At 33.8% G+C, this 27,245-nt stretch overlaps 1 protein-coding gene across 1 annotated transcript in view; it reads left to right on the plus strand.

The window, feature by feature from the left end:
• The first annotated feature begins 797 nt into the window (after positions 1–797).
• The window catches only part of LOC149553117 (uncharacterized), a 69,262-nt gene continuing 42,814 nt past the window's right edge, over positions 798–27,245 (plus strand). The window contains exons 1-2 of the mRNA XM_089790287.1: positions 798–1,001; positions 2,226–2,384. Coding sequence (XP_089646413.1) covers positions 798–1,001; positions 2,226–2,384 — 363 coding nt within the window. The remainder of the gene's footprint in view (positions 1,002–2,225; positions 2,385–27,245) is intronic.

The raw sequence follows: 27,245 nt of genomic DNA on the forward strand, positions 1-27,245 counted from the left end.
AGTAATTAGCATGAAACATATTGAATTAGGATATTAAATGAGCTTTTGTTAATTGTTGAAAATTAGATTATTGTTTTGTCATGTATTAGTGGAAGGAAATAAGTTTATGAATTTAGTAGAAATAAGTTGGAACCAATAGAACTAATTTCCTTATAGAATATGGATTTGTCTTCTACATTATGGGAATCTAGAATATATATATATATATATATATATATATATATATATATATATATATATATATATATATATATATATATATATATATCAATGTGATATTGAGTCAATTTTGGATTGTAGGAAAAGTATAGAAATCATAAGGAAAGTAGCATACTTAGAGGAATTATGTAAGTAGATAAAACTTGTGAAATCAAATGTTATGAGTAAATGTAGTCAAATTCAATTTGGAATTGATTAATGTTATGTGAGTAAGCTCTTTATTAAAATGAGTTGATATTAAAATATCATGATAATGGTTTCTTTTTAAAAAATAATAAAAAATAAAATAAAATAAAGTATACTTAAAGAAATAATTGGAAGAAGGTTAGTGGGTGGGGTATGCATATAAATTTATGCTCATGTGTGGTTATGAAGGAATGTTGTATTATATCCAAAATTAGTGGTAATGAGTAAGGCACCGATCAGTAAGTAAGTTCATTATTAACCTAGGCCTATACGTAGAATCTACAGTATACTTGGTTCTTTCTTTAAAATATTAAATAATAATAATAATAATAAATAAATAAATTTATAAAAAAAAAAATTATTAATGTGCTTTGCCTTGGTAAATTCTGGGCATGACAACTAGGAGTCACGATTCCAAACTCAATGGGTTCACAGATTCAGATTGGGCAGGTTTGGTTGATGATAAGATATCAACTTTTGGATATGTGTTCAGTTTGGGATCTGGTGCAGTCACCCGAACTAGTAGGAAGCAACATGTAGTCTCATTCTCCTCCACAAAAGCAAAGTATCGAGGCGCTGTTAAGGCAGCTAGTGAGGCAATTTGCTTTCGTCAGATGCTGCTGTAGAAACAAATTTGGATTGTCACACATCTCAAATGTTGGAGCAGAGAATGTTTTGTTGTTAAATGGAAAATGTTTGTAAAGAGAGCAGGGCCAAAGAGGAAGTGTTGTTTCTATAGGCTGCTGGAACTCTGTCCTATATATGCTAAGCTCTTTTTCAACATTACACCAATCTAAGCACTTTGTTGTTTCCTTTTGTTTTATTTATTGACATGGTATTTGGGTGTTGCAGGTAACATATTTAGCTCATTTATTTTTTAATTTATTGTCACTAATTAATACCAGCATTAGTTTTGTATTCTTGTAATTTCCACATAGAATATGAACTAGTTTGATGTTTTGAATATAGAAATTTTAGTAATGGCAGTAAATGACAAAGCACATCTATGAGACTGAGAAAGTACTTTCAGCTACAATAGGAAAGAAATATATTTAATTATGAGTGTCCACTAATGATCAAACTAGATCAATTGAACTAAACTGCACACTCAATCACATTAGAGAAGTGCTAGGGTAAAAAGGTGTTTTATGTTATGAAAAACAACTACCTATCTATCATCAAAGAAATAAAAGTAAAATTAGAGGAGGGTAAAGCTAAAGTGGTTATCGTTAAACTATTAATTTAAGAATTAAGTACAATAAGCTGTGACAGAAGGACCTTTTGGTGAATTATGGAGCTGATCAAGATGAGAGCTGGAGACAACAAAGAGGCTACTGTCATATGTTTGTAGTAAAGATCAGATGGGTAAAACAGCATCTTAGTCATTATCATTGTAAAAGGAAATTTTTATGAAGCAAAATTTATTGTGTTAAAATTTCCTCCTTATCATTCAGTTTTTTATCCATCCAAGGTCACTATGTCGAAGTGTATCATATATCCTATACCAGAATGGATAGTTTATGTCTATAGTTTAGTGCTTTGCAATCTATTGTTGGGATACTGGATACAAAGCATAGGATAATGCTTTTTGCCATTCAGAATGATCAGGAACCAATACTTTTGTGGGCTAATTTTAATTGGAGAGTCTTAAATTTATTTAGTCTTTTATAAACAGATTATGACCTTGTGTTCCTTAGTTTTTTCACTTTTACTTTTATTGTGATGCAATTATATTTCTTTTTGCCCGCCTATTGTCCGCCTCTTTCATTCATTTTGACAGATTTTTATGAATTTTGATATGCTCTTCTCATGAACTGCAGAGGATGAATCCAGATTTTGAGGCACACATATTTGAATTTGACAAAAGATTTGAAATATATGGAACAGATTTCATAGTTTATGACTACAACCACCCTGAAGACTTCCCTTCAACTTACCAGCACAAGTATCAAGTCGTGGTGGCAGATCCACCTTATTTGGTAAAGTGTAGTTCATCAATTTTTTCTCTCTCTTTCTTTTATTCGTGTAAATTGTTGAGTTGAAGCAAGTGTTGATACTGAAAACTAATAACATCTTCATATGTATATTTTTTTTGGAATTTAGCAATAATTTGAAAACATGGTCGGGATGAAGATAAAAAATAAAGATACAAGGGAAACGTTTTTATTTTACATTATTTATACATTTATTCTTATGGTGTGTGTTTAGATCTACCTTCTCAACTGACTACCCCACAGACTCAAACAGTTAGACACAAATTAATCTAAATATTTACTCTAATATGTTTTGCTTTCCAGTACTTTCTTTTTGGTTAGTGAATTGAGGAAATTTGCCCTTTGTGATGTCCCGCTTTATTTTGAAGCTTAAATGGTAAAAAATCTAATTGGTATTTGTGACTTCAGACTATAAGTTACTATCAACTAACAACTGCTCGAGAACTGAAGAAACTGAAAAATAATATTATCTAATTGTTCTCGGGAGTGTTCAGGTAACTGGGTGATTTATTATTGAAACTTGAGGTTTACACTTATGGCCAATTACATGACGATGTTTCGAAAAGAAACAATCGTAATCTAAACAAACGATAGAAACAACCTAAAGAAAACTGAACTTACTAAGATTCAGTGAATGATATATAAATAATTAAGTATTACTTTATTGCCCTCCCTTAATGGTCATTCTATCAACTACACCAAATTGCCCCCTAAAGCATACAAACTTGCTCAGGCTTAGAGACTTGGTGAGGATGTCTACAGTCTGATCCTCAATTGGAACACACTACAACTAAGCAAATCCATTTTCTACAAGCTTGCGGATGAAATATGAAGCTCAACATGTTTGGTGCACTAATGGAAGATTGGATTTTTGTCAAGTTTCGACACCCTTTGGTTGTCATAGTACAAGGGTGAACAACCTACTCAGATTATTTGCACGTTAGAAAGTATTTTTACAAGCTAAACTGTCTCACAAGTTTGCCTTGATAGTTCCTTGATATTCTGCCTCAGTCAAGAAAAGAGCCATTGCATGCTATTTCTTGCTGGTCCATTTGACCGCACTTGTTCCCAAACTGAAAACATCTTGTCATCAACATAACTTGTGCAATCTAAGTCTGTGTAACCAATGAGCCTAGTATCTTTGTTCACATATATTAGCACATGCTTTGTTGCAACCCAATGCTCAACTTTTGGGGCTATCATGCAATAAGAGATGTGGCTCACAACATAATTGAGGTAAGGTCTAATGACAATGGGATAGATGAGGCTATCTACTAGTTGCCTAAATGTTGATGCATTTACTACAAGTGAATCTAATTTGGCTGATAGTTTCAACCATTTTGTAATATCCCCACTTTTATCCCCACTTTTAGGGTTAGTTTGGGACCATAATGATTGCAAGAAAATAGGTAAGTTCACAATAAATCTAATTAAATATTTCATGTCTTTAGTAAGCTATCTTAGTTTGAAATGATTAACATTCATAATGAATGTTCTCCATGAAGCTATTCTATCGTTCTAATTGTTGGGTGGCAAAATGCAGCTAATAGTATGAAACTTTTTCAACTTAGTTTCACATTTCTCTGAGATTAGTGCATTATTTAATTGGTTAGTATTGATCAATCAGTCAACCCCAATCTACATAATGAACTCTTTTACTGAAGGCTTTCGTCAAGTCTTTTTTGTTTTTTCTTTCTTAAGCCTATGCTTGATTTTTAAAGCCTTTGACGTTCTTTTTTCTTGTTGTTGAGTGTGTGTTTGTTGGTTGGTTTTGTTCAAATCATTACTTTCGGTTTTTCCTTTGATTCGGTATATCTTAGAGATTAATCGGACTTGGTAGTCAAAAGATATGATCATTTAAGTGCTCAAAAGGTGGACTCTCCAGATGCAATTGCATAATTTAAAATATCATATTATATTTTAATGTTGACATTCACTTTTTGAAAAATATAACATAAGTTCACTTTATGTTATGTTTTAAAGTTACTCTATCACTTAATTTTATCATTTATGTAACTATAGAGCACTTTATGTTATATTTTTAAATTGAGTTGCTTTTTAATTTTTCACGTGACTTTATTAAACTATATAGTTTGATTAATTTTTGAGTTACTTTATGTTTAATTTCAAAACATCTAAGTTAAATATTGTTTTTTGAATAATATTTGCGCATAATGTATTAAACTATATAGTGTAAATACTATTTTTGACCCAATTAAGTGATATTTCTTCAAAATTCAATTAAACATATGCTTAATTAGTCTTTTAAGTTGTGCAAACTCAACCTACATGTCTTTTACATGTTTACATGTAAATGCCTTCCTAGAGTGCGATTTGCACTAGAAATACATGTAATGGACTCCAAGAGTCCACTTTGCATGAAAAATCTCATTTGCATGTAAATCACTTTACATGTAATTGCCACTTGAGAGTGCGTTTTGCACTAGGAAGGCACTTTTATGGACTTAGGCAAATAAAAGCTAAGTTTTTAAAACATATCATGCCCATCCAAGAGTGCAATTTACATGGAAATGGCTAATTATATGTTCTCTGAAATATGTAATGCCCTTGGGAGAGTGCAATTTGACTTTTTAAAACATGTAAATGCATTTAGAGTCCACGATCTTGCCTTCCAAGGCCAAAATTTCTCAAAGCATATTTCATATTACATGTTTTCAAAATATGTAATGGAGCCTGGAGAATGCAATTTGCATTATTGTTATATGTATGCATTTTAAATTATGCAATAGCACATGGAGAATGCAATTTCCTTTCTTTCCCAAGAATGCATCCATTTTAAAACATGTAAGGCTCGAAGAGAGTGCAATTTGGCATTTCAACACATGCTTTTGTTATTGGAGACCACGTTTTTCCTCCAAGGCCAAAAACGCCCATGCTCATGCAAGGAAGAAAAATGCCCAAATTTCTCCATTTTAAGCTATGAAATCTATCACATGGGGGGCATTTTTTAGATTTAATACTTACACATGCATTTGAGGCTCTTGATATTGCATATACAAGCCAAAAATGACCCAAATGTTTGCTTGAAAAGGGCATGTTTTTGTTTAAAAAGCCCAGAAATTAATGTTTTTGTCCCATGTATATGAATTTGGAAGAGAATTTTTTGGTTTTGGATGCATGATTTGCCATCACAAGTCGACGTTTGTGCTCAATTCCTCCAATAATGACACATGTATGAGCAAAAAGAAGGCACGTTTTTAATTGAAAATGCCTCATGAACACATTCCATGCGAAAATGTTTTGCTTTTTAAAGGATTTGTGACTTGTATTTTGCCCATTATATGCAAAAACAAGTGTTTGAGCATATAATTTTGCATTTGAAAGTTTTGAAAAGGTCAAGGGAGTTGTTGGAAATTCCAAATTGGAGGAGAAACATTCTTCAAACTTATCAATCTTCTACATTTGGCTCTTTGATCTCCAAGTTAGTTGAAGTTTTCAAGTCTTTACTATTTTGTGCATATTTTTGCTTATCATTGTACACTTGTTCAACAATATGCCATATATTTTGCAAGTTTCCTTTAAATAAGATGAAAGCTTCTATTTTCAAATGCTTGGTATTTTCCTAAATTGAGAGCAACTTGATATTTTATCATGTTTGAGTCAAAAACCAAAAATATGTTTTTGTTTGTGCATTTTTTTGCTTGTTGTTTTGATTTCCTTTTTTTGGAAAGATTAAGGATTCTTTCCCAAGAATGCAAGAGCATATCACACCTTTTCACTTTCCACCTTTCCATGCAAATGCATCACATCTTTCCATATTTCACCAACACATGTCAAAGCATATTACATTCATTTCCTAATATATGCAATTACATTCTAAGAGCAATTACATGTAAATCCATCCTCCATCTGCATTTACATGTAATTCCATCCTTCAAACCCAAACCCAATTACATGTAATTACATCCTTCGAACCTAATTACATGTTTACACCAAGTAATAATTACATTTAAAATGTCACTTTTAAACACCAAAGTCACTATTTGCACACATCCATATGCATTCCAACTTGCATTCTTGGCCATACTCCCAAAAGTCCATGTTTGCCCACATGCAATCACCCTTGAGAGTCTGATTTTGACCCTTTTCGCCCAAATACATATGCTTTCTGGTTCATTTCCAGCCATCATATGTGTTTCGTAAGTATCTAATCCATACTTCGAACACTTCTTCGTCATTCACACTTGAAAATCTCAAAGCTTTCATGGATTCAATCCCATTGAAACTTTCATGTTGCAGCAAGTCAAGATATGCCAAAATTTCAACAAAGAATGAAGACATCCAATAAAGAAGGTGTGATTCAAATCAAAAGAAGTAGTAAGTGATTTGGTGTCCATTTTCCCAATGGATATCTGAGAACCCGAGTTTGTGTGGGAATGCGCCAAGCATTTTGCTTCAAAAAAGAAGTTAAAGGTGCTAATGGAAAGTTGTTTTGAGTTTACATCTAGACATTATCGTGAAAGTTTTCAAAGTATCAGAGACTCTAGAATTTTCCAATCTCCAAAGGAGAATTCACAACTCCTTGAATGAGAAAAAGCTTGGTCACATCAAGTTTTCAAATGACAATGGGCAATTCATCAAAGAGAGTCATAGGCTATCAAAAGACACAACACCATGATTATCAAGGTGATTATAGTGGTACGAAATATAGGAACTCTTGATACTGTAGTCATCTAGGATTGCATTATCAAGTACAAGGCCTTTTTCGACAATCTACAGGATTGACATGTAATCTAATAATTTCTCTCACCTAGTTTGATCGAGACAAAGTTGGTTGAGTTGCTCCCACTTTTTCCTCCCCTTTTTTCTCAACTCTTTTGCCTATATAAAGGAGTGCCCCTCATTGTAAAAATCATCTTGTATTTGTATGCAAGAAAGCTCTGCCAAACTTGTGCAAGTATAACTTTGATTGTGCAGTACCAATTTGGGAGAAAAGTGAATAAAAGAAGCAATTGGATTCCAAGCTTTGACTGGAAGCAATTGTGATAGAGCAAATTAGAAGCTTTAACTGTAATTTGTGTGTTTTGTCTTTGATTCATGTTATTATTGTGTTATAAATAATAGAGCATAGCGAGTTGAGAAGCAATCGGAGCTGAAGCTTTGAATAGGAACGGTTGTGGTAATACTTAGACTAGAATCTTTGATTGTAGCTTGTGTTACCATCTCAAATTCACGGAAAATAGTTAAAATTTCCTTACTTCTAGAAGTCTGTGTGCCCCAATGGTAGAGGTTTTTCTTATAGAATAGACTAAAAGTAAAAATACGCTATGGAATAGAGATCATCTACTTTTGGAAGTCTTTGTGCCCCAATGGTAGAGATTTTTCTTATAAATTAGACAAGCAAGACTTAGAGCCAGTCCAACATGCTTTCAATCAGCCTTTGAGTTGGTGTTGGTTTGTCGGTATCACTGTTTCTAGCTACTAGATAGAAGTGTAGTTAGAGATTTCATCTTGCCCATTACTTGCTCTGCGGGTAAGTGGATTCTTTCCTAAAAGTTAAGAGGAAAGAATATTGGTAACACCCCTTACGAATCTCTCAACTTCTTACTTACCTTGAGTTGATCCAAGGAACAATGAGAAGGGGGAGCCTTCTCTTTAAGGTAGGAGATACTTCGTGTCATTTACTGTGGCTAGTTTACCTATTTTGCGATTGGATTTTCACAAAATTGTCAATTGCAAAATATCCACCCAACACTTATGACATCCATTATGAATGCCCTTCACCATGTTACACTTGGATCGTTCCATGACATTCACAATGAATGCCCTCCACCAAATTATACCTCGATCATTCTCCACCAAGTGTACTTGGATCATAACATTACATAAATAACAAATGTCCTCCACCAAGTTATACCTAGCTCATACCATGGCATTTCTATAGAATGCTCTTGACCAAATTATAATAGGTTCTGTCATGAGCCCTAATAATGATATAACTATAACCATATTATATTGTCACATAGTAATGTTATTGAATTAAATAAATGATCCTAATATACATTATTAAATATATTATTATTGAATATTGATATAAAAATAAATGAATATATAATACTATATATCAATATAATATAATGTAGTATATATATATATATATAATATTATAATAATAATATTAATGAATTAAAATAAACTAAACAATAACTAAATATTATTATATAGAATAATTAAATTTTTTTTTAATCAAATTGAAGTATGTATAATTATATATAATAATATTAAAATTAATTAGCAAAAAGACACCTTTTCTTATAGCAATGTATAGAAAGGAGCATTATACAACCATAAGAGACATCATAAACTTTCATACACTTAATGATTATATCTATCTAGTTTACTATAGATTTTTCCATTATGATTTATAACTATAAATAATCATTGATTTCATGAAGAATGTATATATATATATAAATAATCACATATCCCATATCTTATTTATTAAATTTGGAAAAGAATATTTATAAAATAGTCTTAGTCATTAAGCATACCTTAACCTTACCTTTATTGGGCATATGGGATTTGATATCTTAAACCCTAGTTATGGCCCATGTTTATGTTGTCTTGAATGTCTTCCTATATGGCACTTGCTCCTCTTAGTCTTTGTTTTCTTTGATTGTTGGTGTTATGAACTTGGCATCTGTGGCTTTGCAAGTAAGCTTCCACCGTTTTCTGTCCAATTCGTACCCACAATACTTCAGGGAATGTTGACGTGTGCTGAGGGGATTGATGTGTCTCCTTTTTGATCCCCTACCTTCATCTCGTCCTCCCCTCATTTATAGGTATGGGTCAAAGGAGTTGTGTCCTCCTTAGGATAGTGGGGTCCACCTAGACTTAATCTCTTTAGTTGTTATTTAGTTGTTTAATTTGCCCTTTGCAAATTATAGTAGTGTATATTTATTGACATGATTAATATAGAATATGGAATATATTACTTCATATCATTAAATATGATGAATTATTGTTATAATTTCTTTATTATTTGATAATAATACAATATTGGTTAATATTTATTATTTTAAATTTCTATTTTGTTTATGTAATTGGTCGTTCTTATAATGGTTTATGGTTTAAAATATTTATTAATTATAAATTGAACATATTATTTGGGGGGTTAAGATAGTCTGCCTCTCTCAAATTTTCTCGTCCTCAAGCAATACAATTTCTTCTAAATGACTCTTTTTCCTTAAAGTGAACCCTTTACTTGAAAAGGATTATCCCATTCTCTTGAGTAACAATAGTGAACATCACATTTTCCTGTTCATCAAATCTTGTCTTTTTGTTGGGGTTTTCTTTGTTACATGTGTTAATATTTATAGCTTCAGTTGAATAAACCTTAAAGATCAATCTCTTTGGTTATTAATTATATATATGTATTTTATATATTATATTTCCATATCTTTATTACATATAATAAATCAAAGTTTTATTTTTAAATTCATTGATTAAATATTATTATATAAATGATTGTGTATCTTTATCAAAATTAAATGTATTATATTCTTATTTATATCACCTTTATCCTTGCATGATGCTCGTAATTTGGTTCCTCATCGCAAGGTTTAATGTACGGTCATCTTCATCGTGACCCATATTAATTACTTAAATGTCCATTGCCTGTCTTTTGTCTTATCGTTTTGACCGATGGGTTTAGGATCGCGTCTACAGCCTTTTGTCTTTGACTGACACACGTGGAGGGTCATGTCTTATGCCTGCCGCCCTTCATTTCTTATATTTATGTTCCTTTGTTTTGCCACAGTCAAAGCGAACAGAATAAGAGAGAAATAATCCCATCACCGATTAAAAGGGGTGGCAGCAAAGTATTATATAATTCAAGGCTTATTTAAAATAATACAGAATATATATAAATATATTTGCAAGACCTTTTATTTATATATAATATATTTGAAAGATCTTTTATATATTTATATATAGATAAATAAAAGGATTAATATAAATCTAATCATGAAATTTTAACATAGTATTAGAGCCAAGTCTCTTCTATAAAACCTAAATAGCTTGAAGGTAGATCTTGATTAGATTTATATTTATTTATTTTGTGCACTAAAATCTTTACCAATCAAAATGGTTAGTGGTATCAAAGTTGAAGATAGACTCGAAGGCGACTCCAATTATACAACATGGAAATTACAAATGAAGGTAACTTTAAAAGATAATGATCTCAAACAATTCATGGAAAAATCTGACCAACCACCAAAAGGAAATGATGAATTGAATAAGTGGGAAAAAGACAATGCTAGAGCTATGAAATTGATTGTGGATGGAGTTGAGGATCATCTACTCCATATTATTTCTGAACTAGACACTGCACACGAAATGCTCCAAACACTTGAAGAAATGTTTGAGATAAATAATGCAACGAGAATCCTAAATTTGAAAGACAGTCTCTCCAACATTAAGATGAACAAAGGAGAAACTATTGCATCCTATTTCATGAGGATAACTAAACTAAGGAACCAGCTTTCTAAAAATGGTCACATTTATGATGAAAAAGAATTAACCATGATAGCTCTAAGAGGATTGCCACAATCATGGAAAACCTTCTGTCAAGGAGTATGTGCTCGATCCAAACTTCCCAAGCTTGGTCGACTAAAAGATTATTGTAGTCAAGAGGAAAGTATGTTAATATTACAAGATGATACTTTGATTGGAAGTGATCTTCATGCTCTCTCAACTCATGTTGATAAAAGGAAGAAACCAAATTTCAAAAGGAAAATAATGCATGTAGATTACTCTAAGATGCAATTTTTTAGATGTGACAACTATGGCCACTCTGCCTTTAAATGTCCTGATAGATTGAAACATCAAGCAACTTTTGCCAAAGTCAATGATTATGATATAGAGTCAGAGAAACAACCATTCTAAAAGGAACTTCTAAGTATCCTTAACATGAGTGAAAAATTGAATTAAGAGGGAGTTCTTTATTATATTAATGTAATGTAAATAAATGTTAAATACTTCTCAAAAGTAAATTTAGTTGTTATAATTCTAAGATAGAGTCTTAGAATATGAAATAAATTACTATACTTTTATATGCAATATTTGCTTCTCATGTAAGCTATGTGCTTTGACCTTTCTATTTTGAAATGTACTATAGGAAGAGGGAATTAAATGAGGAGTCCTATTTATCATTGAGAGGGAGAAGACTAGGAAACTTGATCTTATTGATTAAGAGGGAGTAAACCATGTTGAGATGGTTTCTCTAATGATCTTAAGTTATCATAGTCAAGAGGACTATGACCATGTGACTTTTATATGGGCCTAACCCCTGTGTACATCATGAGGAAGTGATGAATTCCAAATGATTATCACTTGTATTTGGGAGAAGTTGTTGTAAGGTGACGATCTTACAATCAACTTGTATTATGAAATCTAATAAATCGAGTAAATGGTGAATGTCTTGTATCTCAACATTCTGGGAGGCCATTACTCTTAGAGTACTTGGTGAATATCATTGATATTCTTGGAGGCCAATACTCTTGATATCAAATGTGATATCTAAACATTTTGAGTAAGTGGTGAATATCATCGATATTCTAGGAGGCCAATACTCTTGATATCAAATGTGATATCTAAATATTTTGAGTAAGTGGTGAATATCATTAATATTCTAGGAGGCCAATGCTCTTGATATCAAATGTGATATCTAAACTTTATTTTTCAAGTACTTGATGAATATTGGATGTCGATATTCTGGGAGATCAAAACTCTTGATATCAAATGTGATATCTTATCTTAACTTGAGAAATTGATATGTCGATATTCTGGAGATCAATACTTTTGATATCCTATAATGAAAAACATCTGAGATATCTTTAGATTCCTAATATTACCAATGGTGTAATACTTTTTGGTGTTTATCCTCCCTTGCTAAGAGGGAGTGTTAATGTTTATAGCTTCAGTCGAATAAACCTTAAAGATCAATCTCTTTGGTTATTAATTATATATATGTATTTATATATATTATATTTCCATATCTTTATTATATATAATAAATCAAAGTTTTATTTTTAAATTCAGTGATTAAATATTATTATATAAATGATTGTGTATCTTTATCATAAATTAAATGTATTATATTCTTATTTATATCACCTTTATCCTTACATGATGCTTATAATTTGGTTCCTCATCACAAGGTTTAATGTGCAGTCATCTTCATCATGACCCATATTAATTACTTAAATGTCCATTGCCTGTCTTTTGTCTTATTGTTTTGACCGATGGGTTTAGGATCGCGTCTGCAGCCTTTTGTGCAAGGTTTGGATCCAAGTTCTCATACATTTGTGCAATTTCTTCTACACTGTTTGTGGTTATCTCTTTTTCTACAATAAGTTCTCCTCTTGGAATAAATGAAGGAAAGGTATCTCATGGAGCTGAATTTTGTGATGAGGGCTCATTTCCTCATGATTAGAATAACAATCTCTTAGTGGGTTAGGTCTTTCATTTTGATTGTTATTGTTGCTTAACTTTTGTATAACTTCAAGTAGTATTTTATTGGAGCTATCAATTCTTTCATTAGTTTTTTCTATAAAGCCTCTTAATTTTTGGGCTAGTTGTTTGGCCATTGTTTGTTAGATGTGTAAATTAACCAAAATTCCACTAGATGAGAGGATTATGCTATGATACCATTGTAATACCCCACTTTTAGGGTTAGGCTGGGACCATAATGACTGCAAGAAAATAGGTAATTCACAATAAATCTAATTAAATATATCTTACGTTTAGTAAGCTATCTTAGTTTGAAATAATTATCATTCATAATGAATGTTCTCTTCCAATTTATTGGATCATACTTATGACGTTCATTATGAATGCCCTCCATGAAGCTATACTTGGATCATTCCATGACATTCACAATGATCATTCTCCACCAAGTTGTACTTGGATCATTCTCCACCAAGTGCACTTGGATCATAACATGACATTCATAACAAATGTCCTCCATTAGGTCATACCTATCTCATACCATCGCATATGTATAGAATACCCTCCACCAGGTTATAATGGGTTCATACACTTAATGATTATACCTATCTAGTTTACTATAGATTTTTCCATTATTATTTATAACTATAAAGAAAAGAATATTTATAGAATAGGCTTAGTCATTAAGCATACCTTAACCTTATATTTATTGGGCGTATGGGATCCAATGTCTTAAATGCTAGTTAAGGCCCACCTTTATGTTGTCGTTATTGTCTTCCTATATGACACCTGCTCCTATTAGTCTTCATTTTCTTTGACCATTGGTGTTCAAAACATGGCAAATGTGGCTTCGTAGGTAAGCTTCTACAATTTTTTGTCCTATTCGTACCCATAGTACTTTAGGGAATGTTGGCGTGTGTTGAGGGGATTGGTGTGTCTCCTTTTTGATGTCCTACCTTCATCTCGTCCTCCCCTCATTTGTAGGTATGGGTCATAGGAGTTACACCCTTCTTAGGACTTAGGATAGTGGGTTCCACCTACACTTAATCTCTTTAGTTGTTATTTAATTGTTTAATTTGCCCTTTTCAAATTATAGTAGTGTATTTTTTTGACATAACTAATATAGAATATAGAATATATTACTTCATATCATTAAATATGATCAATTATTGTTATAATTTCTTTATAATTTGATAGTGATACCATATTGGTTAATTCCTATTATGTTAAATTTTTATTGTGTTGATGTAATTGGTCAATCTTATAATGTGTTATGGTTGAAAATATTTATTAAGAGTAAATTGAACATACCATTGGGGGTTGAGACAATCTGCCTCTCTCAAATTTGCTTGTCCTCAAGCAATATAATTTCTTCTAAATGACTCTTTTTCCTTAAAAGTGAACCCTTTACTCGGAAAGGATTGTCCTCATTCTCTTGATTAACAACTACTAACATTGCATTTTCTTGTTCATCAGATCTTGTCTTTTTGTTGGAGTTTTCTTTGTTACATGTTATCTTATTCATTTGCCCTCTCTTACATTGATGGTTACTCTCCCAAGGTTCTTTACATTTGAAACATAATAATTTTTTTAGTAGATTGTCTCTCCTTGGACACCTATGAGTCACATCCCATGGTTCATGGCACATGCAACATTTATTTTCCTGATTGTTCTTTTTTGTTAGGATTCTTGGGCCCATTAGATTCAACCTTCTTTGCTTTCTGGATGGCTTCCTCTAAGCTCTGGGGTTCAAGAGGTTTTACATGGGTTTTGATGGTGGCTTTAAGTCCTTCTATGAATAGATGAGTTAGTTGACTCTGAGATAGATTTGGGACCATTGCAGATAGATCTTGAAATTGACTAGCAAATTCTTCAGCCATCCTTGATTGTTTGAGGTGAGTTAGCTCTTGGAAGTAACATTCAAAGTCTTTTTGGTCAAACCTATTCATTAGCTTTTGAGTAAACTCATTATAGGTGGTGATTTTTTTGAGCCCTACGTAATTTTGGCCATAGTGCTACCATTTGTGGGCTGATCCCCTTAAATGAAGTATGACAAGCTTAATAGCACCTTTTTCCATCATAGGACTGTATGATAGATATGTATCTAACTTTTGTACCAATGCTTGAGTAGTTTCCTCTCCTAACCCATCAAAACATGGTAGCTTTACTTTATTTACTTTATCCTGAAGTACTTCATCTACATGAATTTTTTTTTTTTTTCCCATGATTTTGGTTTTGTAGTATTCTTCAAAAGAAATAAGTCATCAAATGTTTGGATCCAAGTTCACATACATTTGTGCAATTTCATCTACACTATCTGTGGTTGTCTCTTTTTCTACAACAAATTCTCCACTTGGAATAAATGAAGGAAAGGTATCTCATGGAATTGAACTTTGTGATGAGGGTTCATTTTCCTCATGATTAGAATGACAATCTCTTAGTGGGTTAGGTATTTCATTTTGATTGTTATTGTTGCTTAACTTTTTTATAGCTTCAAGTAGTATTTTATTGGAGCTTTCAATTCTTAAATTAGTTTGTTCCATAAAGCTTCTTAATTCTTGGGGTAGTTGTTTGGCCATTGTTCGTTAGATGTGTAAACTAACCAAAATTCCACAGGATGATAGGATTATGCTCTGATACCATTGTAATATCCCTACTTTTAGGGTTAGTTTGGGACCATAATGACTGCAAGAAAATAGGTAATTTACAATAAATCTAATTAAATATATCATATCTTTAGTAATCTATCTTAGTTTGAAATGATTAGTATTCATAATGAATGTTCTCCACCAAGTTATTAGATTGTACTTATGACATTCATTATGAATGCCTTCCACCAAGTTATACTTGGATCGTTCCAAGACATTCACAATGAATGCCCTCCACCAAGTTGTACTTGGATCATTCTCCACCTAGTGCACTTGGATCATAACATGACCTTCATAACAAATGTCCTCCATTAGGTCATACCTAGCTCATACCATGACATTTCTATAGAATACCCTCCACTAGATTATAATGGGTTCATGTGCTTAATGATTATATCTATCTAGTTCACTGCAGATGTTTCCATTATGATTTATAACTCTAAATAATCATTAATATCCATGATATCTATACACACACACACACACACACACACACATATATATATATAATCCATAGTTGTCAATTTGTGAAACGAATCTGATTCAGGTACGCGAATTGGATCTGTGGATTTGGGATTTTTTTTTCAATAATGATCCGTGGAGGATTTGTGTGTGTGTGTGTGTGTCTATATATATATATATATATATATATATATATATATATATATATATATATATATACTAAAAACTAAGAGAAATCATTTCATAGTGTGAATCTATGATTCTAGTATGCATCTATGAATCTAGTATACTTGATAATTGATCTATTTTCATGATTATAAAGAAAATCAGAACATTCACATTCATGATTTTATGTTTTTGTGCCTTGTATTGCCACGGATTTGTGTTGGATCCTTAGGATTAGAGGATACAAGCTGGATCCTTGATTCTGCCTGTGGATCCATTAGGATCCTTGGGCCATGGATTTTGACAGATCCACAAGCAGGATTGTGGACCCTTCCTGGATCCTCACAGATCCACGTGTAGATCTAGACCCAGATCGGACCCGAATCCGGATCAGGGGTCCGATTCGCGAATCCGGTAACTAATATATAATCACATATACCATATCTTATTTATTAAATTTGGAAAAGAATATTTATAAAATAGTCTTAGTCATTGAGCATACCTTAACCTTACCTTTATTGGGTGTATGGGACCCAATGTCTTAAACCCTGGTTATGGCCCACCTTTATGTTGTCGTGATTGTCTTCCTATACGACACCTGCTCCTCTTAGTCTTCGTATTCATTGTCCATCTGTGTTCAAAATGTGGCATCTATGGCTTTACAGGTAAGCTTCCACTATTTTTTGTCATATTCATACCCACAGTACTTTTCAAAATGTTGATGTGTGTTGAGGGGTTTGATGTGTCTCCTTTTCGATGCCCTACCTTCATCTCATCATCTCCTTTTATGTGCACTATAATCTTAAGTTCTGCATAAAAAGGGCACAGAGTTCAGCAGTATCTAGTCCACTTGATTTGGATGAGATAGATCCTTATTTTGATTGGATGACACCAGAGCCAGGTCCATTATTTTCAGCAGAGGAAGTTACTAATTCGGAGAGGCAAGCCATGGAGGGGGGTGCTGGAACAGATTTTTATTTCACAATGGACGACATTGAGGACAAGGATGATGAGGACTTAGATTTAGATTCAGAGGCATTACCAACGCCACATATAGGAGATACATCCACTTCTAGGACGCAGAGCCAATAAATAAGGATGTCAAGTGAGGAGGCACAGCCACAAACTTTACAGTCACACAGCTCATGCCCAATCCCAGTGCGGGGCACCTCTTTGAGGACTAGACCCCCTCTTTTTTTTTGCTAATAGAGCTAGAAAGAGGAAGATGTGATTGTAGCAATGTATTTACTCTTTAGTATTTACTTCTAGACTTCTAATTTGACAAAAACTATTTACTATCTTGCTTCTGGCCATCAGCATTTCGCATGAGAATGCTATTTTGTACCCACTATGCATTTATATATAGTGAAAATGTACTTGTTTCTTATGTGTTCTCTTTAATTAACTCATTAAATGTATCTTCTCATTGATATTTTCAAAAAAATGTATTTTTAATTGAATTTTAGTGGTTTTTTAGGTTCCCAAGTTTTTCCCAAATAAACTTTTAGGGGCTTGGCGAGTTGTTGCCAAGTGCGAGTTTTCCAACTATGGTCAAATGCTTCTTAAAAACATACCAAAGCTGATCAAATAGGAGCAAAACAGGATGCTCAACACAATTATTGCAAGGGAGGAGATGGAAATGGCCCTTAAACAATTTCAAGCTAATAAGGTGCCCTGCTGGCTTCTTTAAAAAATATTGCGAAACAATGGGCAACAATGTGCTAGAAGCCTTGGAAGAAGCTAGGAACTCTGGAATATTTCTCAAGGAAATAAACAACACATTCATAGCCCTAATACCAAAAAAGGAAAATGCATCAAAATGGGAAGAATTTAGGCCAACATCCTTCTTTTAAAACTTTTGGGAAACCATGGGCAACGATGTGGTAAAAGCCTTGGAAGCAGCTAGGCACTATAGAAGATTTCTCAAGGAAATAAGTAACACATTGATAATCCTAGTACCAAAAAATGAAAATAGATTAACACGGGAAGAATTTAGCCCAATATCATTATGCAACATGCTATACAAACTCTCGACCAAGATCATGCCCAATAGGCTGAAAACTCTTTTCCCATTCATTATCTTAGATGAACAATATGGGTTTGTCCTTAACAAATCTATTTTAGATTTTCTCATCAAAGCACAAGAAATTCATACATCCAAAATAAGAGACTGCCTAGCGTGATCATCAAGTTTGGCATAAAGAATGCCTAGTGTTTTTTATGCAAATGTCTGGAAGCATTTGGGTTCTGCACAAAATGAATTAGTTAGATCTTCTACCGCATCTCAAGCCATCGGTTCTTTATTCTGGTCAATGGGTTTCTTGAAGTGTTAAGAGGGCCAAGGCAAGGTAATCCCTTCTCTCCATTCCTATTTATCATACTAGAAAAAGTGCTTGGGAGAAGTATCGATGTTTCAAGGAGGAGTGGAACGATTAGAGGAATCCAGATTACTAGTAGCGTTGAAGGATATGCACACATCAGCAGTTTGTCAATTATACTGTTCTCTTTGGAGCAGGTAGAAAAGAAGCTACATAATACAAGAAGATTCTTAGAATATATGGGAAGGCTTGGGCTAGATTGTCAGTAATGATAAGTAAAAAATATTCATCTTCAATATGGACCCAACTAAGGTTGTTGAGATCATTAATAAACTAAGCTTCATTTCTAGAACACTAACTTGCACCTATCTAGGTATTCCCTTTGATTAAGGTGCTCAAACAAACTCTAGGATCCTCTTAGAGAAAGAAATGGAAAAAAGGTTGTATTATGGAAAGGCAAATGGTTTTCATGGGTTGGGAGTGTTGGGGCTCAAAATTGTAGCCCTGATTTTGAGTAATATTGAAGAAATCAAGCCCTTTGAATGCCCATAAATGCATATGTACCCGGCTGTACTTTTGAGCCCTATGAGGTGTTTAATGTTTCTAATGCCTTTCTTTTAGTGCGTCTAAGTGTTCCATGAAGTTAAATTGCCATTCTGAGTCATTTTGTGAAGCCCTGTTTTAAGCGATCTCCAAATCTGCATTTTCACCTATGTCAAACAGCGATAGGAGGCCATGTTTGCAAGTGAATATCTTGCACCTAGTAATGTTTCATGACTCACCACTTTGAGAATGTCTAGTGTCCATACTAGAGAGCCTATGTTTCAGATTTCGAGTGAGTCCGTTTGACTAGGTTTTGAATCCCTCAAAGTTGGTCTCTTAATGTTGTCATGCTGATATGAATTGCTCAGAATTCTGGAAGGCCTTGTTTGACATGTTATAACTTTGACCCAGTTGATCAGAATGTTAAAATTCCTTTGCATTGCATTTTAGAGGTCAAAGACTTGTTATGTTTCAAGTTTCAGCTTATGACGAATCTGTTTGATCAGTTTGCAAATGCAATTTCTAGCTTTTTACTGGTGTCAGCATTTGCAAATTTGTCGGAACCCCTATTCATGATGTCATATCTTTGAATCCATGATAGGTGAGATTGAACGGATTGTACCACTGTGTTGTACTCTAAAAATAATTTAAGTGTGCCAATTTTTACATCTTGACGAATCCATTTGCACACTTTCCCAAGTCAATTCTATTTGTAAAAAATGTTTTTCTGTCATTGTTTTAATCTGCAAAATCCAAGTAGCCTACTTTGACTGCTCGCCATTTGTGCCTAGTTATTCATCATGAGCCCAAATCACACATCCATACTCTCCTCGTGATAGTGAACTAATGTCCCAATTTTTGTTTTCCCAAGTGTCAGTTTACCTAGTTTTTGAAGCCAAATCCAAATGCAATTTATTGTTTTCTAACATGTTTTCTTGTAGGCAGTTCTGAGAGGTCAACTTTGATAGCGAATATCTTTTGACTAAGAATTCGTCATGAGATGAGATTCGACGAGGCAAAAGTGTGTGGTACAGAGAATCAGTGTGTTTGATTTTAGAGTCTAGTTAGATGTTCGGGTCAGTTTTTAAGGCCAGTCAGCAGACCTTCCGACGCAAAATTGACAAGTTGCAAGAAAGGGTAAAAATGAGCTTTAAAGGTTAAATCAGTATTGTGAATTGTTTCCAGTTAGTGAGATAATTTCTTTGGAACAATTCGAGGGTTCAGGTATTTGAATTTGAAATATTTTTTAGTCAGACCTGCTCTGGGGCCTGACTATTTTAATCAAAGTGTGAAGTAACATTCGTGGAGTAAAAGAAAATATCTTAATAAGACACAATGGTTATGATTATTTAGAGCATTCAATACAAAGATCATCATTCAAGATTAAAGGTGTATATGAGATTGCTTAGATAATGAACATAAAGGGAAATGCTTGAATGTCCAAGAAAGCACTTGAGCTGGCATTCCCTAGAACCCATTCCATGTAGCTTTTCTTCCGACCCCTTCTTGAGTTTTATTATAGGAATAATGGTGATGGGTTTTTCATTAGCCATTTTTCTTATGAATGTGTAAAGATATAATAGACAATAAAGAATGAGATTACACACCCATGACTAAAAGCCAAAGTTATGTGGAGTATTGGTGAAGTTTTATGTCCCTTCTCAAATAAGAAAATGATCAAGAGCCACTTCATCCTAGATTCTGATAAATGTTGCTACAAAGGATGTGGTGCCTAGTTGAGGACTTTCTAAGAATTTGAAATGGATTACTACTTGCTCTGAAGGTGATTGATAGCTCCTTGCATGATGAACCCTGATCAATATGGGAAAGAGCAAAGAACAAGCTTTCAAAAGCAGAACCTATATTTGATTATCATAAGGACAGGCTTCTGAGATGTTTGGAAGCTAGTATTGAATTTTTGAGGGCACTAACTTTTAAGGAAACTTCGCAATGACACAAATATAGCATGGAAGAGGCTCAGAAGGAAGCTTAGGTAAAAGCAACAGTATAGAAAGGCACGCTAAATTTTTAATGGCTCAAGGCAAGGAAGCAAGGAGTTTAGATGGAACTTTAGGTAGATTTAGTAATGGCCCTAAGAAATGCTATTTTCCCAAGGGAATTACCAGAATAGTGGAGAGAGGTCAAGTCCTCTCCTACACAGAGTGTGGGTTCATGAGACAAAGGATCTGACCAGTGGAAGCAAATTATAAAGAATCAACATAGGAGTAGAGATATGGGACCTTCTTTGTCTGGAAAGGTTGGTTCTAAGTAACTGTACAGCAATATGGAGACTACCTATATCAATAGGTCAACTTAATTATTTACAACATCTAAACCTGAATCACTGCACTTCTTTGTTTCGCTTGCCAGAGGATTTGGGAAATCTGGCCTATTTAGAGGTGTTGTTTCTCAATGAATGCTACAATCTATGCGAGCTTCCACAGAGCATTGGAAGCTTTCTTGCCAAAGACTCTAGAAATGGAAGAAACCTACAGCCTATCTATTCTTCCACCTAGCTTTTCAAGACTAGCTTCCTTAAAGAATCTAAAAGCAAATAGTTGTCCTCTACCAGAGCCTATTGGAGAGTTGCCTTCATTAGAAATTATGCATCTTAAATCATACAAGATGTCCATTTTGCCATCGAATTTTGGCACACTTTTGCGGCTGAGAAGTACTCCACAATATAAAAATGGAAGCCGAGCATGAGAAAGAATAGCTCAGTGTAGAGAAAAGACAGAGAAGAGGCAATGCCAACCAAGACCAAAGCCCACGACTGGGATAACACAAGGCAAAGAAGCCGCTGAAAGTGATGAAGCCCCATGCAATGGAAAGAAGAAAGTGGCATATTGAAGTAGAAAGGCATGAATTTGCCTTACTAAAGCTACCAATTATATGGGAATAGAGCTGGAGGAAGAGTTTAAAGCCCCAGGTAAAAAGCATAGGCAGGGGATTGCTATGCATGTGGAAGGGCAGAATATATTAGTAAATTAAAACCAAACTCACTCAGAGGAGCTACAACAGTTTGCAAGTCGTAGCAACATGCAGAGGGCTCCCCATGTTAAATGCAAGGCCACTCAATGCGTGAGCAGAGGAAAAGGCACCTTATATTTAACCAGTCGACACGTTGAGGAAACAAAACCCAAGCAAAAAGGGTCAATGTTCATGCTTTTAAAAAGGCACAAGGGAAAGCAATAAAAATAGTCAACGCATTGCAAACAGGGGATGCCCGCATGAGAGGCAAGAAAAGACAAAATGTAGGAAGCAGCTAGGGGTTAGAAGAAGAGAACGACGACATCAATAGGGGAGTAGGGAAGCACATTTCATATAAAGAAGACCACACATTCAAGGAGGAGCAGCTCACGGCATAAATAGAGTGCCAAAACCATGATGTTAAAATAGAGGAAGGCGACATAAAGAGCAGTAAAGGGTAGTTTTCAATATTAAAGACCACGCATTGAAAGATTGAAGGCGGTTAACACAGAAGAAGCCACCCAAGCTAGAAAGAATCCACATTTTGGAAGAGAGGCAACACCATAAATGTCGCCATTAAAGTAGGAAACGTTGGGGAGCCACTAGAGCAAGAAAAGAAAGCACCTACACAAGTCATCAAAGGCATATTAAAATACTTTTAGAAAGACCCTGCACAAAGAAGGAGAAAATACAGTCAAAGGCATATGTCCCACATTCATTGTTGGGGGGGGGGGGGGAGTTTGAATTCCTAAATAAAATAGCACTTGGCATGTTACATGTCTTAAGAGACATGCCTTTTAAAGGCAGCGAAGGAAGAGGTGGGCACCCTGCATGCCGGACGTGGAAGATAGTTGGCGGGTTGCTCAAAGCAAAATTTTGAACAAACCAATGCATGCGATGATGTGGCAAGTTCAAAGGATGGTGCACGAGATCGCAACATGTGTGGATGTTGCTATGTTGCCAAGCGGAGTTGCTCACCGGTTAAGCAAAGCGACATGGCGACTATTGAGGTGGCAACGACACATGGCACTAGGTAACAATGACGTGGTGACAACAACAGAGCAGTATGTCAAAAAATGTGACCGAAATTTGGTGGTCACCATGTCGCCACCAAAAAAATGAAGAATTTTCGACAAGCGACATGGTGACTTGTCGAAAAATTCAAGAATCCAGCAAAGAGTTGAGAAGGAATGTGGAGCCTGCTCAGGTAAAGATAGATGGCCAGTAGGATGATGACACATGGTACTATTCAATTGGTTGAGAGGATATGAGGACCCTTTTCAAAAAAATAAAATAATATCCTCTTTTACTTCAACGTTCATGCAAGATTTGAAAATTTATTGTTAAAAAAGTGAATATTCTATAGTTCTGACTATAGAACTTTTTTTAATTTTTCAAATTTTTTGGTTTTTTAATGCAAACTTGAGAACAGAGGCTTGATCTTCAAAGAGGTATAACAAGGGCAATTTTTTCTCAAAATAAGCACTCCAATATACCATCGAAACCAAGAAGAGACAAACTTTCCAAATATGAAGTCAGTTTTTACATAGGTGCTCACCGATTCGCACTATAAGCCAATTTGTGAGTCCCAGGGCATTCTCAGTAGAATGGGCAAAATTTGTCATTGATCATCAGAATTGGTCATGAGGTAGATATAAAGGCTTGGTGAAATGTGAAAGTGAAGAAAATCGACTTTAAGTGGTTTTCTTGCTTTCTAGAGGCCATTTTAGTTGATTTTCACTTTTTACCTGGAGTGCATTTTAATGTCAAAATCAGTTATGTTCTTTCATCATCAAGTTTTTGAGATATTTGATGCCTCTGAAAGCCAAAATGAAAAAGATTTTGATTCACCCATGGAAGAGAGAGATTAGATAGAGTCTTTTCATGGAAAAGAGAGGGAATTTCAAGTGGACACATGTCAGATGCAGAGCAGATCCGTGAATTCTTTCCTGTATATCTTTCTCATTCTTTCTCATTGTAAGGGTTCTAGTTTTTTGGAGAAAAATTGCTCATTCCTATGATACTAGGGTTTGGTTCCAGTCTTGATGTATTCCCAATACTATGACACCATTTTTCAGCATAATTCTCTTGTATGAACAACAGTAGTGCAAATTATAGAATAAGTTCAGATGTATTGGGTGTTTTATGTTTTCATTTCATGCATATGAATGTATTGTTTCAAGGAAATTAATACAAAGAAGAGCAGGTTGAGTTTCATCTTGAATCTTGTGTCCTTTATCAGTAATCTTCAGTGTTCTATGATCTTTGAACAAAGAGCCTAGGTCGTAGTTGCAGTCCCTTAAGGTTGTATGTTATTTCATTGTTGCTTATAACTCAAGGGGTTATGTAAATGCTTGAGGGAAATCAACAGGGTTGCAAGTTTACTGATGGGGATATCATGTAAGAATGGGATTTAAATTGAACACAGATGTCTATTTACAAGTTGAATGGATAGATCAAGTATCTGAAGATACGAATATGTCTCAGGTATCCATATGTCCATTTGATTCATGGAATTTCCCAATGGTTAAGGACTGATCAGTTATAGGATCATTAGGTCTTACTGCTACATATCTAAGGTTTTGTTGAATTCAACATCATTAATCAAATGCTTTTCCCCTTTCATGTTGAATAGCTACAATAGAATGCCCTCACTCAACTTGTGAATTTCATAGATTCGCATTTAGCTACTACAGATTTGTGTCATTGCATGAGTTATTAGGAGATACAAGGGTTAAATCTGCATTGATAGATTCAGGAATATGTTTTGCACTGGTATCATATTAATTGGATCTAAGGTTCACCCGCCTAGGTTTTGTAGAGCTTGAAGTAGAAGAAGGGTCTAGCCTTATAGTTGGCCCTATGTCTGAAATAGTATGTTGAAGATGGGAGTTAGCTGCCCCTAGATGTACCATATTCTCATCGGGGTAATTTAAAACCTATAATGTTTTAAAGCACCAACAGGGAGATTGATCATGATCAAAATAGTCCTTTTAGCCATGCCATTATACTTCCTCTCATGCCTAAGACTCTCAGTTGGGGCTAACACAAATTTTACAGACTATGAGAAGTTTCTACTGGGAGGGACTAGCCGAGAAGATGATTGCAATGATATCACGAGATAAAATTTGCAAATCCAAATAAGATGGTGGTTCTAACATTAGAAACTTGAATTGGCAAAACCATACTTCAAGGATGAAACTTTCTTGGAGAATATACCCTCAACCACAATTAAAGTGGGTTAAGATTATCTAGTTAAAAGTATTTAAACTCTGGGAATGTGGAATGCATTTTTAGGAATGTTGATCCTCCAAAGGGCTCAAGAATCTGGAACTTCATCTTAAAAAGCAAAAAGATAACTCTCAGATACATCTCCTGGGACGTATCACATGGCAGGTCTGCCCTTTTCTGGGAAGACTCATGGGGAGGGAGTCCTCCAATTGAAAAACTCATACAGGTCCAGGCCTTTAAGGATACATTTTGTCAAAGATGGGGAAGGTATGTAAGACACTATGTGGATTTGAATCGATGTCGTTTAGCTCTGGGATGGAGATGTAAGGATTTTTAAATAGTATTATATGATGCTGACACAAAGATGCTAAATGATATATTAGTAGAAAGAATCATCCCATTCAAAACTAGCCCTAACAAATTGGTCTAGATTGGTTCGAAGAAAGGACATTATAATTCAAATGATGGATTTTGAATTATATATAATGAGAACTCCAATCTCAAATACGATCTTCCCATTAAATTATGTTGGGAAAATTGTTGATGTTATTGTAGCTATGGTTGGATTCCTTCAGGCTGACATAGATAACATAAAGGTCATAATAATATATTATTATATTAACAGTAATTATATCATATATATTATATGAAATTGAAAATATAATTAATAATTATATTATATATATATATATATTTGGATAGATAAAAGGTTGAAGCCCTAATAAATATTTTACATCTCTGTTTAGCTAGCACCAAAGGATCAACAGAGAAGTACCTTTGGTTTGGATATCTTACGTCTTGAATTTTATTCTTTTTTTGTACAAGTTAAAGTACCGAACCTTATTATGTTAAATGACTAATGTTTGTTTTAGATGCATCTAATCCGCACATAAAACATAGAGTCTTGGGAGAGAAATTAGTATATGTAAGTCCAACAAATGAATAATTGTTTTATTTACTTTGGTAGGATAAATCAACTTTACACTATCATTGGATAAAATTAAAATGATTGAGCTAGATATTTTTGAACAAGTTTACTTAAATAATATGATACTCTCAATAACACCCATTAATGAATGAAAGAGAACTTATTTCAGACAATTATAATATCCGACTAATCATATTCCGTGATTAAATAATGGAAATACGAAAGATTAGTACATATACTCATAAGAAAGTCTAACAGAATGTCTTATCATTAATAGAAGCATAAATACTTTTGTAATTTTGAAAGATTAGTACATACACTCATAAGAAAGTCTAACAGAATGTCTCATCATTAATAGAAGAATAAATACTTTTGTAATGTCCCCACTATTTGGGTTATCTTAGGACAATTATTTCCTGCAAAATAAATGTTAGAACTAAACAATAATACAAAAAAATATATATTATTCTACCCTTTATCCCTTATTGAGCTTTAAAAATTTTCAATTTAACGCTTCCATATCTATTTTATTTTTAGATGATTATGACAAAAACAAAAAAACAATGGATTCTTTTGTATGAAGTGGATAAACTAGTCTGATGGAAGGGTATGGAAGTTCAGATTATTAATAAAACCCAAGACATTAATGAAATGTCAAATGATGAGACATGCTTTAAGTAGTGGCATTTGTACAGCAAATGAAACAAAGCAAACCAGTAGTGATGGTATACTGAAAGCCACCATGACAAGGGTGTCTTAGATTTCAACCATATCATGCAGCAATAAAATTATATGCAGTATGCATTGAAGATAAATTAAGAGGCAAAAGAATACACAAGTCAATTCTAAAGGCCCGTTGAATCTATGAAATCTCGATGGTAGCTTTCAAAAAATGAATGTTTTGAGTATGCGCCAAAAATATGTCAGTCACCGGAGGTCTTCATTGCTAATAAATAAGAAGAGACAGGATGCTGGAAACAAGCACACGAATTGCTTCAAGAGTTAGATGGTAAAATTGGAGACAAGAGCTAAAGAAAGTACATAGAGATGTCATCCACATTAGAATGAGATATTGTTATGCCATGGAGATTCACGGCAAGAAGAAAATGCT

This window comes from Cupressus sempervirens, chromosome 6 (genome assembly GCF_028749045.1).
Source record: "Cupressus sempervirens isolate cs-2001-9-10 chromosome 6, ASM2874904v1, whole genome shotgun sequence".
NCBI classification, from domain to species: domain Eukaryota; kingdom Viridiplantae; phylum Streptophyta; class Pinopsida; order Cupressales; family Cupressaceae; genus Cupressus; species Cupressus sempervirens.